The sequence below is a fragment of the Procambarus clarkii genome, chromosome 25 (assembly GCF_040958095.1).
Source record: "Procambarus clarkii isolate CNS0578487 chromosome 25, FALCON_Pclarkii_2.0, whole genome shotgun sequence".
Taxonomy (NCBI): domain Eukaryota; kingdom Metazoa; phylum Arthropoda; class Malacostraca; order Decapoda; family Cambaridae; genus Procambarus; species Procambarus clarkii.
The window spans coordinates 29,713,579-29,729,542 of NC_091174.1; the positions used below are offsets into that span (position 1 = coordinate 29,713,579).

The 15,964-nt window shown below is 42.9% G+C and overlaps 1 protein-coding gene across 1 annotated transcript in view; it reads left to right on the plus strand.

Moving 5' to 3' along the window:
* Positions 1-15,964, plus strand: part of LOC138368496 (dynein beta chain, ciliary-like) — a 177,924-nt gene that overhangs the window by 145,583 nt on the left and 16,377 nt on the right. Inside the window, exon 10 of the mRNA XM_069331017.1 lies at positions 15,519-15,633. Within this exon, the coding sequence (XP_069187118.1) occupies positions 15,519-15,633 (115 nt within the window). The remainder of the gene's footprint in view (positions 1-15,518; positions 15,634-15,964) is intronic.

Consider the following 15,964-nt stretch of genomic DNA (forward strand, 5'->3'; position numbering starts at 1 on the left):
TACGAGGAAATTTCAAAACACCTAACTGATTGAAATCCGTTGTGAGTATCTGCCATTTATCTTGCAACTCAATTGGCAACGGATCATCCCATCCCATATGCAGGCGATGAGTCACAATAACGTGGCTGAAGTATGTTGACCAGACCACACACTAGAAGTTGAAGGGACGACGACGTTTCGGTCCGTCCTGGACCATTCTCAAGTCGATTGTGAAGTCAGTACAAATCGACAATTCATCCCTTACCATGAGAAAATTACTCTCGTATGTCAGTCAACCATTTGACCCTTTAGGCCAAAGGCCATCCCATATGTTTCTGCCAGCATTCCTGCATTAGGAGTTTGCCCCTTATTAAGATAGGACTAAGTAAGCCTAAAGGGTCAAATGGTTGACTGACATACGAGAGTAATTTTCTCATGGTAAGGGATGAATTATCGGTTTGTACTGACTTTGACATTCATCTCGTCAGTACTTGTGTTCCATTCCACATCCAGAACTTTTAATTGATTAGGCACCTGATAACCTGGAAACTCTTTCTCGATTATCTGGTTTAATGATTTATTATTTGAGGCCCACGATTGTAGTGGCATATTGGCTCCTAATAACTCACGGTTAGCCTCATGATAGCTCTCTACCTAATTGGATTGATCATTTGTAGTTCCCTGGAAATTATCGACATACAAGTTGTCACTAATTTCTGCCTTATAAGGGCTATTTGACTTCCTCAAATGTGTATCTAATGTTGCTTGAAGTAGAAACGGGGAGGAAGTCGCTCCGAATAGCACTGAGGCAAAACGATAAGTTATGATATCACTGTTAGGATCCAGTGGGTCCTTAATCCAGAGAAACTTGGTGTAATTACGATCCTCTTCTTGTAAGCCTACTCTAAGGAAAGCTTTACTGATATCAGCAGTATAAGCAAAAATACCAGTACGGAATCGTAATAGCACATCATGTAGCCTTTGTGTTAGGCTAGGTCCCGTTTGGAGACATTCATTCAAGGACACGCTGTTTGGCTTCACTTTAGCACTACAGTTGAAGACAATAGGTATTGGTGTTGTCAACGAATCTTTCACCACAGCATGATGGGGTAAATAGTGACCTATTTTTCGCTCATCATTATCAACAACTTCGATAAATTTACTGTTGAGTTGTTGTTGGATTAGTTGATGATACATGTTCAGTTTGTCTGGCTGCTTCTTCAGCCGTATTAATTGAGACTGTAATTGTGAGGCTGCCATGAAATAATTAACTGGAAGTTGTGGATGATTCAACTTCCATGGTAGTCTCACCCAATATTGTTTATCTTTATAGACAACTGTATCCAGATATTGCTGGTAAGTCCACATATCATCAGGGCTTGGTTGTTCAGGGACAATACCTAAAGTGTCTAAATCCCACAGACAATGTACAGGTGGATCAGACTCATTATCTTCAGATATTTCTCTGAAATGTAGGGGTGACTGTTCCAAGCCTAGTCACACCACTATTGTATTGTTAGATTGTTGGTTGGTTCACGCTGGATTTTGTTGGAAAAGCACCGGTCCAGTAAGCAACTTGCCTCCAGCAGATGACAACAAATTCATTCCGTGTTGTCTGGTGCATTCCGTTATAAATTTATAATAATGGTCAGCGCCTATAAGTATTCCAACATCCGTGAGGCAGTCAGAATTTATTTTGTAGTCAGCTAGCCTCATGCGGTTTCGTTTAAGATATTTCACAGTGCGAGCTAATCCTGTGAGCTGCAGGTCTGTAGGAAGTTTGTCTACTACTACCGCTTGTATTGGACTAGTGGAAGATCCAAGTCTCACTAATACCTTAACTATTTGGTATTCACGAGGTCCACAATTAGTCAAGAAACCAGAAATATTCAATCTCACACTTTTGGCAGGTTCTAAATTTAACTGCTCGACTAATTGTTGTGTGATGAAGGTTTTCTGTGATCCTTGATCAAAAAGACCTCTAGTGTTAACTCTAGATTTCCTGTTAATTAATTTGAGTTGAGCTGTAGGCAGAGTGGTATTATTGCCTGACTCAGTAGCAAGTACATTTATTTCTTGATGTACCTTGCAATATTGTACTGTGGTAGAATTCGTAGAATTCTCCCCAGTTGTCATGGATTGGGTAGAAGTTTTTCTACATAAGGCATAATGATGTATACCTTTGTTGCATCTACTGCATGAACGTAGTTGCACTGCACATTTACTGGGATCATGAGAGCCCATGCACTTGGTGCACCTGTATATTTCTTGTAACCGTTTAATCCTGGTATTAATGTTAGGATAAACAGTGCATTGGTAGGTGGCATGTTCTTGATTACAGAACAGACACCTTCTCTCTCTGGTTGACTTTGTCTCTTTAGCAGACAAGTCATTGGTTACATCAGAAGGAGATACTGAATAAGTACCTACATTACCACTCCCTTTTCCAGTGGATGGAGCAGTCCTAGGTTTAAATTTATTAAACTTATTTAAAGTCGTTTTGGGTTTGACTGAAGTGTCAATATGAGCTGACTTACGATGGGAGTTAGTAGAGAAGTTTGAAACACCTTTCCCATCTTGATTGGCTCTTTGTCTTTCGACTAAGGTATGTAGACCTTCTGTAATATATTTCAAGGTCAGAAAGGTTTTATTGTACATAGTACACAATTTATCTAAAGTTTCTCTTGGCAATTTTCGCCTTACAACTACTTTGGTCATCCATTCAGCTGTCTGAATTTGGACTTTAAGGCTTAAGGCCTTGAGTAAAGATTCTAACTCTAGCCTGAAAGTTTGGAGAGAATCTGTAGAATTATTAGCAGATGGTAAATCTAGTAATTTTTGAACTAAGACAGTAATAGTTCTCTCCTTGTTATCGTAGTTGGTTTTGAGCAATTGAACAGCTAGGGTGTAACCATCACTGGCCAGTGTTATATTAGAGATTACTTTCAAGGCTTCATTTCGTAACAGGCCTTGTAAATAATTGAATTTGGTTGTTTGAGGAATGTTGACTTTAGAGTCTACTGCATCCACGAATTTACTCCAGAAATCATCCCAACTTTCATTCTCGTTACCAGAGAATGTGGGTATATTGATCTGAGGTAATTTGACATCAGGATCTGGATGTGCAGTAGAAGTTATTGTTAATTTGTTTTTAGCAATTTACTTTTTAAAGGGTTGAAGCTTAACCTGTATATCATCTTCATACTGGGCTAAGTCATTTACAACATCCTCAAGTTCACTCTTACTCATAGAAGTTGAGTAAAGTTTTGTCAAATACAGATTCATATGTTGCTTAATATGGGCGAATTTGCTTTCAGCAACTTGAAGTAAATCTTCTAATTCAAAGTAGTCAACAGGTGACTGTTGTGACAGATTTTGACATTTAGTAATCTGTCGGGTCAAATGACCTTTCAGACCGATAAGGGTCCGTTTCATTTTTTCAGCCGTTTCCATCTTGGTGGGTAAAGGCTGGTTAGACAGTAAATAGTTGTTACTGAGGTAACTGGGATATTGACTCATTCAATGGAGTTCAATATCAATAATAATAGCCTAATATATTTGAATAGACTACACTACCTCGTTCAGAGGTTAATTTACCTACCTAACAAGAAGTAACTAATTATTTTGAGTAGTATTTGAACTTCACCATTAACTTTCGTCCGGCTAGCTCATCTTTATCACCATTAGATGTAATGGTGATCATTCAGCAGCACTCAAAATGTATACACACAAAATAATGAGTACAAGAAGAAATAATATGGATATACTCTAATCAGAGTTATCTTAAGGTTTAATCCCACCTTTGATAGGGTCAGCACAAAAATGAATAATATATGTACTACTAACTAGCTCAAGCCTAGTCGTGAGAATTTCTACCTAAGAAACTACAAATTTATTTAGTCTGCGTTTGTGCCAAATTCAGCACAATCACAGCCTAAATTCCTACCTAATAAAGGTTGGCAAAGATTATATTGTGGTGCAGTAATGTGAATATATAGTTGTGCTGTATTTTTGTTTTTTTTTAATTTTATAGTTTATATAGATGTGCACTTGCACACACAAGTGAAAAACAAATATGTACAGTTAATTTTGGCTTGCTAGCCACAGCCGTTTGTGATAAATGATTGTGTTGATCAATTTGTCAACTACATGTGACCTAGACTCACCTGATAGGTGTACACCATCTCTTGCCAGGTTTTGCCTGTATGGTCTGGCTGTAAATTAGATATAAGTGGCATCCAATCGTACTCGCTTTTTCAGCCTGAAGTTTATGTATTTGGCAGCTCTTTGGTAATATTCTGGGGTTACTCTCTAACGATTATCATTACTCAGTTGGCGAGGTTCCACCAATGTGAATACTACCGAATTGCTGATTAGTTTGAATGAGGAAATTATGGTTTTGAGGTGATTAATTACCTCAGCTGGATGACGAGTAGGATGGATGTCATTACCACCTAAATAAATAATGGTTAGATGGTGAGGCCACTCTAACGCAGGTGTTAGTGTGGAATTGTTATAGAAGTTATGAGCTGTTGCTCCTGGTGACCTAAAGATTCTTACTTCAGTATGAGGTATAGGTCTAAGTGTTGTGGGTAATTGACTGTGTCCCACGAGTGCTACCTTATACATGAGGTATAAGTAGCAATGAATTGGTGTGAATTAGGCTAACCTATGTGTTACGCTGCCGGTAGACACAATTAGTTAATGTGGTTAGTCTAGACTACTTCACACGGTGTTTAGTTATTACTAATTAGTATATATATATATTTATATTTATCCGGTTCGAAGGACCATAATGTGGGATATCTGGGGCTTGACTCGATTATTTAATTAATCAAATTAATACCGAAGGACCACCCACTTTTGAGAAATGAGGGAAACTAATAAAAAGTGATCATTAGAAACACAAGGAAGAACCAGTGTCTATGGATAAATATTAGAAGGAATAATCACTTAAATAAATAATGGACTGTATGGTTAATTAACTAAAGTCAGAGCCTCAAACACCTACATTGGGGGTGGGGGTATTGCTAGAACTTCATATACGTCTAGGAACTAGTGTGGTTCGTGCACCAGTTCATTGTTGAATAAAAAATATTGTGACCAAATTATTATAGAATCAACAGGTAAATACAAATAGAAAATATTAATGATTGTTAGAATTAGAGCAATCATCTAAGTAAACACATCCATCTCCACACATGACAAGCATTCAATATGATAATAACATGCATAGGTAGAATAAATTGGAGCAATTAAATGTGTACAAAAAGTCTTAGCTTTAAGATGATTTCTATGACATTGATCGTGCCTCGTCCTCGTGATCTCGGGATCTCCATATAGAAGCCCTTAGAGGTGAATAACACGAATGTAGTTAACGGCTCGTTGACTCCTCACATACGAGCTGTAATTTAAAGGATATTACATAGCATTGAACTAGGCTACTTAAGTCTCAATATTTATGAAATAGAAAATAAAGATTAGTGCGGTACTAATATTTGATTTTTAGTCGTCTTACGATGTAACGACAGACTACCCACGAAATATACAATCTCTAATGATGCATCAAGAAAGAATTATATACTTATCGGTGAGTGCAGTATATGCTGAAGTCTGCCGGTATTACGTCTCAATCTCAAACTTCCACAATGTTGTACACGTGGTTGAGAGTTTGGCTTGAATATCGACGCGTTATTATTTGACCGAGCACTGTAGATCACGTGGAAGAATAATTATTCGTTCAAAGCTGAGTATCAGTGTAATTCTTGCTGATAATCCCAACGTCACGTGTCTCAGACTCTGACGCCACGACTTTCCCGTCCAAGTACGTATGCTCTCGTTGCTCACTCCGCAACACGAGCTCGCCACACACACACACAATGGCGTCTCTCCCCCCTCAACCCGCGTCCCCGCATTCACCACAGAAATTATTTATCACGAAGAATACTATTTCGCGCAATTGTGATTGAGTTACTTTAATAAAGACTGGGTTGTGATTCTAGGGATTTAAATATTATTGCTTTCTTGTCTTATGGTGGTAAACGAGAAATGGAGAAGATTTCAGTTTTCTCCATGGCATTCACGCGTGACAGAAAAAGTATTACTTGATAACAATTGTAACTAAAAACTCTCGATTTAGAATTATTTGGGAGTTATGTTATCCATAAATAATTATCACACGGAATACTGATGATTTTCGAGAACCACATTCAATTCTCTAACACACTGGCAATAAATGTGTTTAACTAGATATAAGCTGACGCAATACTGGTGCTTGGTTTCGTAAGAATTCCAGCATCCATATGTAGATATAATGGTTTGTTTATGTGAACATTACTGTTAGTAAGTTTTAGTGACTACTGTAGTTAGTATATAATAATACTGATTCATTATAATACAATAGTATTGTATTAGTGTTGGAAATTTCCAACACTTCTTGTTGAGTTCTTCACACACCTCTGTGTCATTCTCTGTATACCTGTCCTCGCCTGTTCGAAGTTTCAATACCTGTTCTTTCACAGTTGTTCTCCTTCTGATGTGACTGTGGAGTAGCTTTGGTTCGGTCTTGGCTTTGTTTGCTATATCATTTTTAAAACTTTTCTCTGCTTCTCTTCTCACCCTGACGTACTCATTCCTGGTTCTCTGGTATCTCTCTCTGCTTTATGGTGTTCTGTTATTCCAGAAGTTCCTCCACGCCCTTTTGTTCAGTTTCTTCGCTTCCATACATGCCCTATTATACCATGGATTCTTCTGTTGCTTCTCGGATTTTTCTCTTTGGGCCGGGATGAACCTGTTTACTGCCTCCTGACACTTTTGGGTAACATAGTCCATCATACCCTGTACAGACTTATCTCTGAGATCTGTGTCCCAAGGTATTTCACTTAGGAAACTTCTCATCTGTTCATAATTTCCCTTTCGGTATGCCAGCCTTTTGATTCCCAGTTCTTTTTTGGGGGAGATAAGTCCTAGCTCTACCAGGTACTCAAAGTTCAATACACTGTGGTCACTCATTCCCAAGGGCGCTTCCATCTTAACTTCCCTTATGTCCCACTCATTTAGGGTAAATATCAAATCAAACATTGCTGGTTCATCTTCTCCTCTCATCCTTGTTGGTTCTTTGATGTGCTGGCTTAGAAAGTTTCTTGTTGCCACGTCCAGCAGCTTAGCTCTCCATGTTTCTGGTCCTCCATGCGGGTCTCTGTTCTTCCAATCTATCTTCCCATGGTTGAAGTCTCCCATAATTAGTAGTTCAGATCCATTCCTGCTAGCAACAGAAGCTGCTCTTTCTATTATGTTTATGGTGGCCATGTTGTTTCTATCATATTCCTGTCTAGGTCTTCTGTCATTTGGTGGTGGATTATATATGACTACGACTATAATTTTTTTCCCTCCATTTGTTACGGTACCTGCTATGTAGTCACTGAAACCTTCACAGCCCTGAATATCCATCTCCTCAAAATCCCAGCCTTTTCTTACCAGCAGAGCTACACCACCCCCACCTCTTCCTTCCCTCTCTTTCCTCATAACATAATAGTCCTGTGGGAACACTGCGTTTAATATCGTTTTCGTGAGCTTTGTTTCTGTGAGGGCTATTATGTCTGGGTTTTCCTCTAGTAGCCGTTCTCCAAGCTCATTTGCTTTATTTGTAATTCCATCTATGTTAGTGTACATCGCTTTGAGGCTCACTTTCTTCTGTCCCTTCTCAAATCGCCTCCTTGGTGAGTGTTCTGCTGGTGGGGGAGGCTGCTCCATGGGTGTGAGGACCTGTGAGGTGGATAACAGGGTCTCAGAGGATACTGGGATGAGGGGCTGGGGATCCATTGAAGGGGGGAGGGACAGGGAGGGTATGGGGTGAAAGGGGAGGGAGGACGGGAAGGAGAGGGGGGGAGGGAGGACTCGGGAGGAGGGGAGGGGTAGAAGAGTGGGGATTGGGTGTGGGGGGAGGGAGCATTGGCTGAACATTTGAAGTGGGGGCAGGGAGGGTTTGGAGTAGGGGGGTTTTCTATACAGAGGAGGGTGGCGGGGTTGTCCTCCCTTCTGGTATTACTGGGTAGCTGGTTGTGGGTTCCCCCCTCGCCTCTGGGGGTGTTGTGTTGAGAGCTGTGACTTCCTGGTTTTCCCCTCTCGCCCTGCGCCTCTTCCTTGCTTCTGCCGCCATGGCTCTCTCCTCCCTTGTCATGTCTCTCTGGAGGAATACATTTTTTAATTTTCCCACGTTTTTCAGGGAGCTCTTCCTTGATAGGATCTTCTCCTTTGTGCTCTCGTTTGCAAACACTATCTTTATCATTCGGTCTCAGTCTTTGTTGTACCAACCTAGCCTGAAAACCTTCTCAATGCTATGCTCAGCCCCTTCCATGTCTAGTGCCATTAGTACTTCATTCACTGCTACTTTGTCCTTTTCATTCCACTCTGTCCTATTAGAGCCTTCCTGCTCTTTAATACCCACAGCAACCACTGATCTGCTCCTTTCCAGCAGTTGGCTAGTGTAGCGTGCCGCCTCCTGTGAGGTGGCTGCTTTCATGGCCACCTCCATCACTGCAGTCATTACTTCAGAGTTATTTTTTTTTAGTATTTCCGCAAATGTTGCTTTTATTGTGGCATTCTCATCCAAAAAACTTTTACCACCTTCTCCCTGGATGGTTTTCTGATTCTCAGCCTCGATTACCATTCTCTTTGAGGGCTCTAATCTCCTCCTTTGATGCTGTCAACTCTCTTTTCAGGTTGCTTATTTCATTCTTCATTTCGTGCATCATTTCTTGCATCTCACTCTTGATGTCCTCCAGAAACTGGGCGAACTTTTCCTTCATTTCGTCACCTTGGCTCTTCCCTGTTCCCCTGATTACCTCTGGCTGCCATGCTTGCCCCTGTTCCTATAGTTGTGCCGTGATAGGATTTGTCAGGAGGGCCAGAGCGGGATGGGAGAGGGAGAGAGAGAGAGAGAGGAAGAGAGAGAGAAAGAGAGAGAGAGAAAGGGAGTGATAAAGGGAGAGATAAATGGGTGGGTGGGGGCGATCCGACCCTTCCACTGAAGTGAGAAGAAAGTAGAAGGGGAGGGGGGAGAGGAGATGGAGAGAGAGGTGGGAGGGAGAGAGAGAGAGGAGAGGGAGAGAGATGGAGAGGGGGAGAGCGGGTGAGGGAGAGAGAGTGGGTGAGGGAGAGAGGGGGGGAGGTGTGTGTGTGTGGGGAAGAGAGGGAGGGGGAAGGAAAGAGAGGGAGGGGGAAGGAAAGAGAGGGAGGGAGGGAGGGAGGGGAGAGAGAGAGAGAGAGAGAGAGAGAGAGAGAGAGAGAGAGAGAGAGAGAGAGAGAGAGAGAGAGAGGAGAGAGAGAGAGAGAGGAGAGAGAGAGAGAGAGAGAGCAGGAAAGAGAGTGGGAAAGAGATAGAGAGTGGGGGAGAGAGAGAGTGGGAGAGAGGGAGTGGGAGAGGGAGAGAGTGGGGAGGGGAAGAGTGTGTGTATAGCGGATGCGGGGGACTGGGGGTGGGGGGGGCGGAGATGACGACCAGGTCAGGTCAGGTCAAATGGGGGGGTTAAGAGGGGGGGGGGGGGGTAGTAAGGTCCTATCCCCTGATCCCAGGTGTTAATGCCTTTTCCCCTGACTGAACGTTTGTACTCACCTAGTTTGTGTGTGTAGTGTGCGTGTGTGTGTGTGTGTGTGTGTGTGTGTGTGTGTGTGTGTGTGTGTGTGTGTGATGTGTGTGTGTGTGTGTGTGTTGTGTGTGTGTGTGTGTGTGTGTGTGGTGTGTGTGTGTCTGTTTTATCGTGTGCACACTTGTGTGTGTGCATACGTACGTGGGCGGGCGTGCGTGTATGTGTCAAGAGATCCCATAAGCGTTACCTCCTACCTAAATGAGCCTCGCTGAGATTTTTAAATATATATGATATCCTGAACAAGAATTTGATAAGATTTTACCTCAATCTGTACACCTGATTAATTGACCAGAGAGGGGGTACACACCAGTCTGCTTCCCAATCACACACTAGATGAGTAAGGACGATGTATGATGACGATGGTTATCTGTAGTTGTCTCCCACTAGGTGATACACTAAGTGCTAGTAGATTGATGAAGTCGGTTCTTCCCTATCTGCACAAAGCTCTGGAGTCGGTGTCTGTATCGTTGTGTGACAGTTCACTAATTTACTTTACTACTGATCACAGTCACCACTCAACAAACACAATCAGGCAGTTCCACGGCGGGTCGTCCCACCTGGTCTCAGGTCAGGTTGCTTCACGCAGTCCTCCACACTTATATGCTCCGGTGATGCCACTAGCTCCACTTGTTTTTTCGCACTGTCGCTAGCGATATGACTATGCTATGTAGCACCCTGCTAGCTACACACTGCGAGAGGCCAAATACTATGATCTAGCCTCTATAATCCTTCAATGTCCCGAGGAAATTGGCGAATTTCCGCGGACCTCACTTAATCGTGTGTGTCTCCTACCGTCGCTACTGTGTGTGTGTGTTTACTTACCTAATTGTACTCACCTATTTGTGTCTGCAGGATCTAGCATTGACTCTTGAATCCCGCCTTTCGAGAAATTGGTTGTTTACAGCAATGACTCCGGTCCTATTTACCTATCATACCTAGTTTTAAAATTATGAATAGAATTTGTTTCCACAACCTGTTCCATAAGTGCATTCCATTTTTCCACTACTCTCACGCTAAAAGAAAACTTCCTAACATCTCTGTGACTCATCTGAGTTCACAGCTTCCACCCATGTCCCCTCTTTCTGTTACTATTCCGTGTGAACATTTCGTCTATGTCTACTCCGTCAATCCCCCTAAGTATTTTATATGTTACTATTATATCCCCCCTCTCCCTTCTTTTTCTAGTGTCGTAAGGCTCAGTTCCCTCAGGCGCTCCTCATACCCCATTGCTCGTAACTCTGGGACGAGTCTGGTTACAAACCTCTGAACCTTTACCAGTTTCCTTATATGCTTCTTCAGATGTGGACTCCACAATGAGGCGGCATACTCTAAGACTGGCCTCACGTAGGCAGTGTAAAGCGCCCTAAATCCCTCCTTACTTAGGTTTCTGAATGATGTTCTAACATTTGCTAATGTAGAGAAAGCTGCTGTCATTATCCTATTTATATATGCTTCAGGAGATAGATTAGGTGTTACGTCCACGCCCAGGTCTCTTTCTCGCGTCGTCACAGGTAGGCAGTTCCCCTTCATTGTGTACTGTCCCTTTGGTCTCCTATCACCTAGTCCCATTTCCATAACTTTATACATTTGCTTTTGTTGAACTTTAGTAACCATATCTTTGACCATCTCTGCAACCTGTTCAGGTCTTCTTGGAGGATTCTTCAATCTTCAACTGTCACAACTCTTCTCATCATCTTTGCATCATCCGCAAACATCGACATGTAGGACTCTACTCCTGTAAACATGTCGTAAACATATATTAGAAATAGAATTGGTCCCAGCACCGATCCTTGAGGTACTCCACTCGTTACTGTTCGCCAGTCCGACTTCTCGCCTCTTACCGTAACTCTTTGGCTCTTTCCTGTTAGGTAGTGCCTTATCCATGCTAGAACCTTTCCTCCTACCCCCGTCTGCCTCTCGAGTTTGAACAGCAGTCTCATGTGCGGTACTGTATCAAAGGCTTTTGGCAGTCCAGAATATGCAGTCTGCCCAACCATCTCTGTTCTGTCTTATCCTCGTTATTTTATCATAGAATTCCAAAAGGTTTGTTAGGCATGATTTCTCTTTCCAGAACCCATGTTGATGTTTGTTTACAAACCTAACGTTCTCCAGGTGTGCAACCAGTCGTAGCCTAATTATTTTTTCAAGTATTTTACAGGGGATGATTGTCAGTGATACAAGTCTATAATTTAGTGCCTACTCCCTATCGCTTTTCTGGAAAATCGGTACGAACATTTGCCTTCTTCCAGCAACTGGGCAATTCTCCCGACATAAGTGACTTATTAAAGATCATTGCCAGAGGCACGCTGATGGCCTGCGCTGCTTCTTTTAGTATCCACGGTGATTGTCTGGTCCAACTGCTTTAGTTGCATCCAGTGTTGTCAACTGTTTCGTTACCTCCTCTACTGTCACATCTATATCTGATAGTCTTTCATCTAGGATAATCTCTTCTAACAATGGGAGCCGCTCAGACTCGATTGTGAACATTCCATGGAAACTAGCATTCAGTGCCTCGCAGATTTCCTAGTCACTTTCAGTATATGCCTCTTCTGTTTTCCTTAGTCTTGTCACTTGGTCGTTCACCGACATTTTTCTTCTTATATCGCTCAGTAGTAATTTAGGTTGCTTTTTTGCTTTGATCGCAATATCGTTCCAATAGTTCTTTCCGATGTTCGAATTATGTTACTGTATTCGTTCCTAGCTCTGTTGCATCTGATCCTGTTGTCCTCTGTCCTTTGTCTTCTGTACTTCCTCCACTCACGCCTGCTGGTCATTTTTGCTTCCTGACAATGTCTATTAAACCATGGGTTATTATATTCCATCTTATTTTTTTCCTTTACTGTTGGTATAAATCTCTCTTCGGCCTCCTGGCATTTCCGTTTGACTAGGTTCATCATATCTTGGACTGTTTTCCTCTAATTTCTTCCTCCCACTACACTTTTCCCAGATAGTCCCTTATCCACCTGTAGTCCACTTTCCTGTAGTCAACTCTCCTTTCCAGACCCTTTGTCCCATGGTCACAAGTTTGACTTCCATCATGTAGTCGAAGACTAGAACACAATGGGTGCTGGCTTTAAAGGTATTTCATGTTCCAAATTCCTGATGTCTTCTACATTCTGGGTGAAAATCAGATCTAATAGGCTCGTTGCATCTCCTCTTTCCCTTGTGTCTTCCTTTACATGTTGTGTTAGGAAATTCCTGTCTATAACATTTATTAACTTTGCTCCCTACGTTTCGTTCCCTCCTTGGGGATTTCTTGATTCCCAAGTTATCTTTCCATGATTTAGTTCCCCCATGACCAGCAGCTTCGCTCTCATTCTGTGGGATAGTGTTGCTGCCTTCTGCAGTTCATCTATGCATGCCTTGTTGTTGTCATCATACTCCTGCCTGGGTCTTCTACTCTTTGGTCGGGAATTGTAGATTACCAAGATCACAATCTTCCTCCTATCTGCTGTCAGAGTTCCATGTATGAAGCTTGTGCTCTCATTGGTAACCCGATTTCCCAGGTCTTCAAACTTCCATTTCCGCTTTATTAGGAGTGCCACTCCCCCTCCCTGTCTCTGTGTCCTCTCTTTTCTTATCACCTGGTAGCCCTCTGGAAATTTTGCATCTGAGATCATGTCACTTATTTTAGTTTCCACTATTGCAACTATCTTTATCTTGAGATTATCTTTAGATGATTTCGGGGCTTTTTAGTGTCCCCGCGGCCCAGTCCTTGACCAGGCCTCCACCCCCAGGAAGCAGCCCGTGACAGCTGACTAACCTCCAGGTACCTATTTTACTGCTAGGTAACAGGGGCATAGGGTGAAAGAAACTCTGCCCTTTGTTTCTCGCTGGCGCCTGGGATCGAACCCAGGACCACAGGATCACAAGTCCAGCGTGCTGTCCGCTCGGCCGACCGACTCCCTGACTATGTCAGGATCTGCCTCACTCACTCTTTCTTTTATCTCTTCTGCTTCATTAGCTACCCCATCACCAGTGGTGTACCAAACCTTGAGATTCTCCATGGAAAATATGGTACCAGCGTTCGCCTTGTCTCTAAGGGGGTTTGGGGGATATTGGGGGTGTCTGGGAGGTGAAGGGGGTGGGGGGGATCCGATGGGTGTCTGGGGGGTGAATGGGGGCTGGGGGGATCCGATGGGTGTCTGGGGGGTGAATGGGGGGCTGGGGGGATCCGATGGGTGTCTGGGGGCTGGGGGATCCGATGGGTGTCTGGAGGTGAATGGTATCTGGAGGGGGTGCTTGGGGAGCTGGGGATCTAGGAAGGTAGGTATAAAGGTCTGGGGTAGGGCCTGGGTAGGTAGGTCTGGAGTAGGAAGGGCATACTGGGTCTGAAGATTAGAGAGGGTCTAAGAGCCATAGAGGGGTTGAGAGGTAGCGTAAGGTTGAGAGTCAGATAGAGGTTAGGGGGGGGAGAGGGATAGAGGGGGTGGAGGAAGAAGGGCGGATGGAACATGGATAGTGATAGTGGGAGGGAGGTTGTATTAGTCAGGGGGAACTCAGGGGTAGGTGTGGGCATTGGGGCAGAAGGGGGAAATAGGGAAATGGAGGATAGGTGGAGGGGGTCCCCCCGTCAATCATTCCGTGATTGAATTCCCCCATGAGGAGCAGATGGGATCTATTTCTACAGGCAGCAGCGGCTGCTCTCTCTATTACAGTGTTAACTGTCATGTTGTTGTTGTCATACTCTTGACTGTGTCTTCTGTCATTTGGTGCAGGGTTATATATCACTGCTACTACTATTGTTGGTCCTCCCATTGTCATAGTGCCTGTTATGTAATCTCTGAATCCCTCACATCCCAGGTTAGCCATCTCCTTGAAACTCCATTCCTATCTCATTAGTAGGGCCACTCCGCCTCCTCTCCTACCTTCCCTTTCTTTCCTTATTACTGTGTACTTCTGAGGAAACACGGCATCCATTATGATTCCTGAGAGTTTTGTTTCAGTGAGTCTGATTACATCTAGGTTCACTTCTTGTGCTCTTTCTCTTAGTTCAGCTGCCTTGCTTATAATCCCATCTATGTTCGAGTACATTACCATGAAATTGACTCTCTTCTACCTTTCCTCTGGGGGGGGGAAGGACTGTGGGATCTGGGGTGTTCGGGGCTGGGAGGATCTGGTACGGGGAGAATGGTGGAGAAAGACGGGCTTGGGGGAGTGGGGGAGAGGAGGAGGATTGGGGAGGCATGGGTGTGGGAAAACCTGACTCCAATATCTTGTAATTAAATAAATAATTCGATAGCTATGAAGGACCACCACCTTTTGAGAAAAAGTGGAAATCAAAATAAGAAAATGGATTAAACTGATCCCAAGAACTAGTGTCTTATGGATCTTTATGAAACTGTATTTCTTATATAAATGGAGTCAAATTAACTTGCACAAAATTGGGGGGTTACATGCTAAAAGATTAATGCATCCCTAGCATTATTCTGGTGCTGGTTCTTCACCAGAGTAAATAAATTATGAAAGTAAATAAGGTTGATTATATAATGTTAATTGGAGGTAAATGCACCTCAATATACTACTGGATAAAATAGTACGGTATATGTACATCAATGGGTTAGTGTAATTGATCTCTCCGAGAGATCACTACTACAACTACAGAGTTATTACTACAGATAAAAATGGACAGCTTAGCTGTAAATCTAGAGAGGTGTAATCAGTTGCCACGCTCCACCGACGACATGTTGCATAGGGCAAATTGTTGCAAGTGAAGGTGGGGAAGCCTAGCACCTCGGTTGGTTCGACTTGGAGCTAGAAGGCAATTACATTGTAGAAATCTTCTACATAATAGGTAACTACAAGTACATCCTAAATTATGATGATAACTGTAGAAATCTTCTGCCAATATCTGTGCAATTTATATTCAAGCACTGTAAATTTCTTCTGCAGAAATAATGAAATAATCGTCTATTTAGATTGTAAAAATGCCAAGGACACGTACGGGATTTTTTATTTTATATACGGCCTAACGACAACTAGCCTAAAAGTTAACTGTGGCCACATGGTAACAAAAAGGAAAATAGTTGCCGAGCCGCGTATCCATTGATGTTGAGAACTGAGCAATCCTTCGTCCTCCAGTTGCTGCTTAAAAGGCATTGGTTATGGAATTGCAGATATACTAGTCTGGGACACGGCTATAATGTGCCAGATAACGTGGCACCGCTCTACTAGTCGTGGGAGTGAAATAAGTATGGTCGAATGGTAGCTCTGCGTCCGTAGCTCGGACGCCATTGACGCTGTCAATGGCGTCCGAGTCGAGCAGTGGCTGGTTACGTTCTCTCTTTTCCTCCTCCCGATTGCGCATGCGGGGCTCTCGATAGATATCTTGACATATA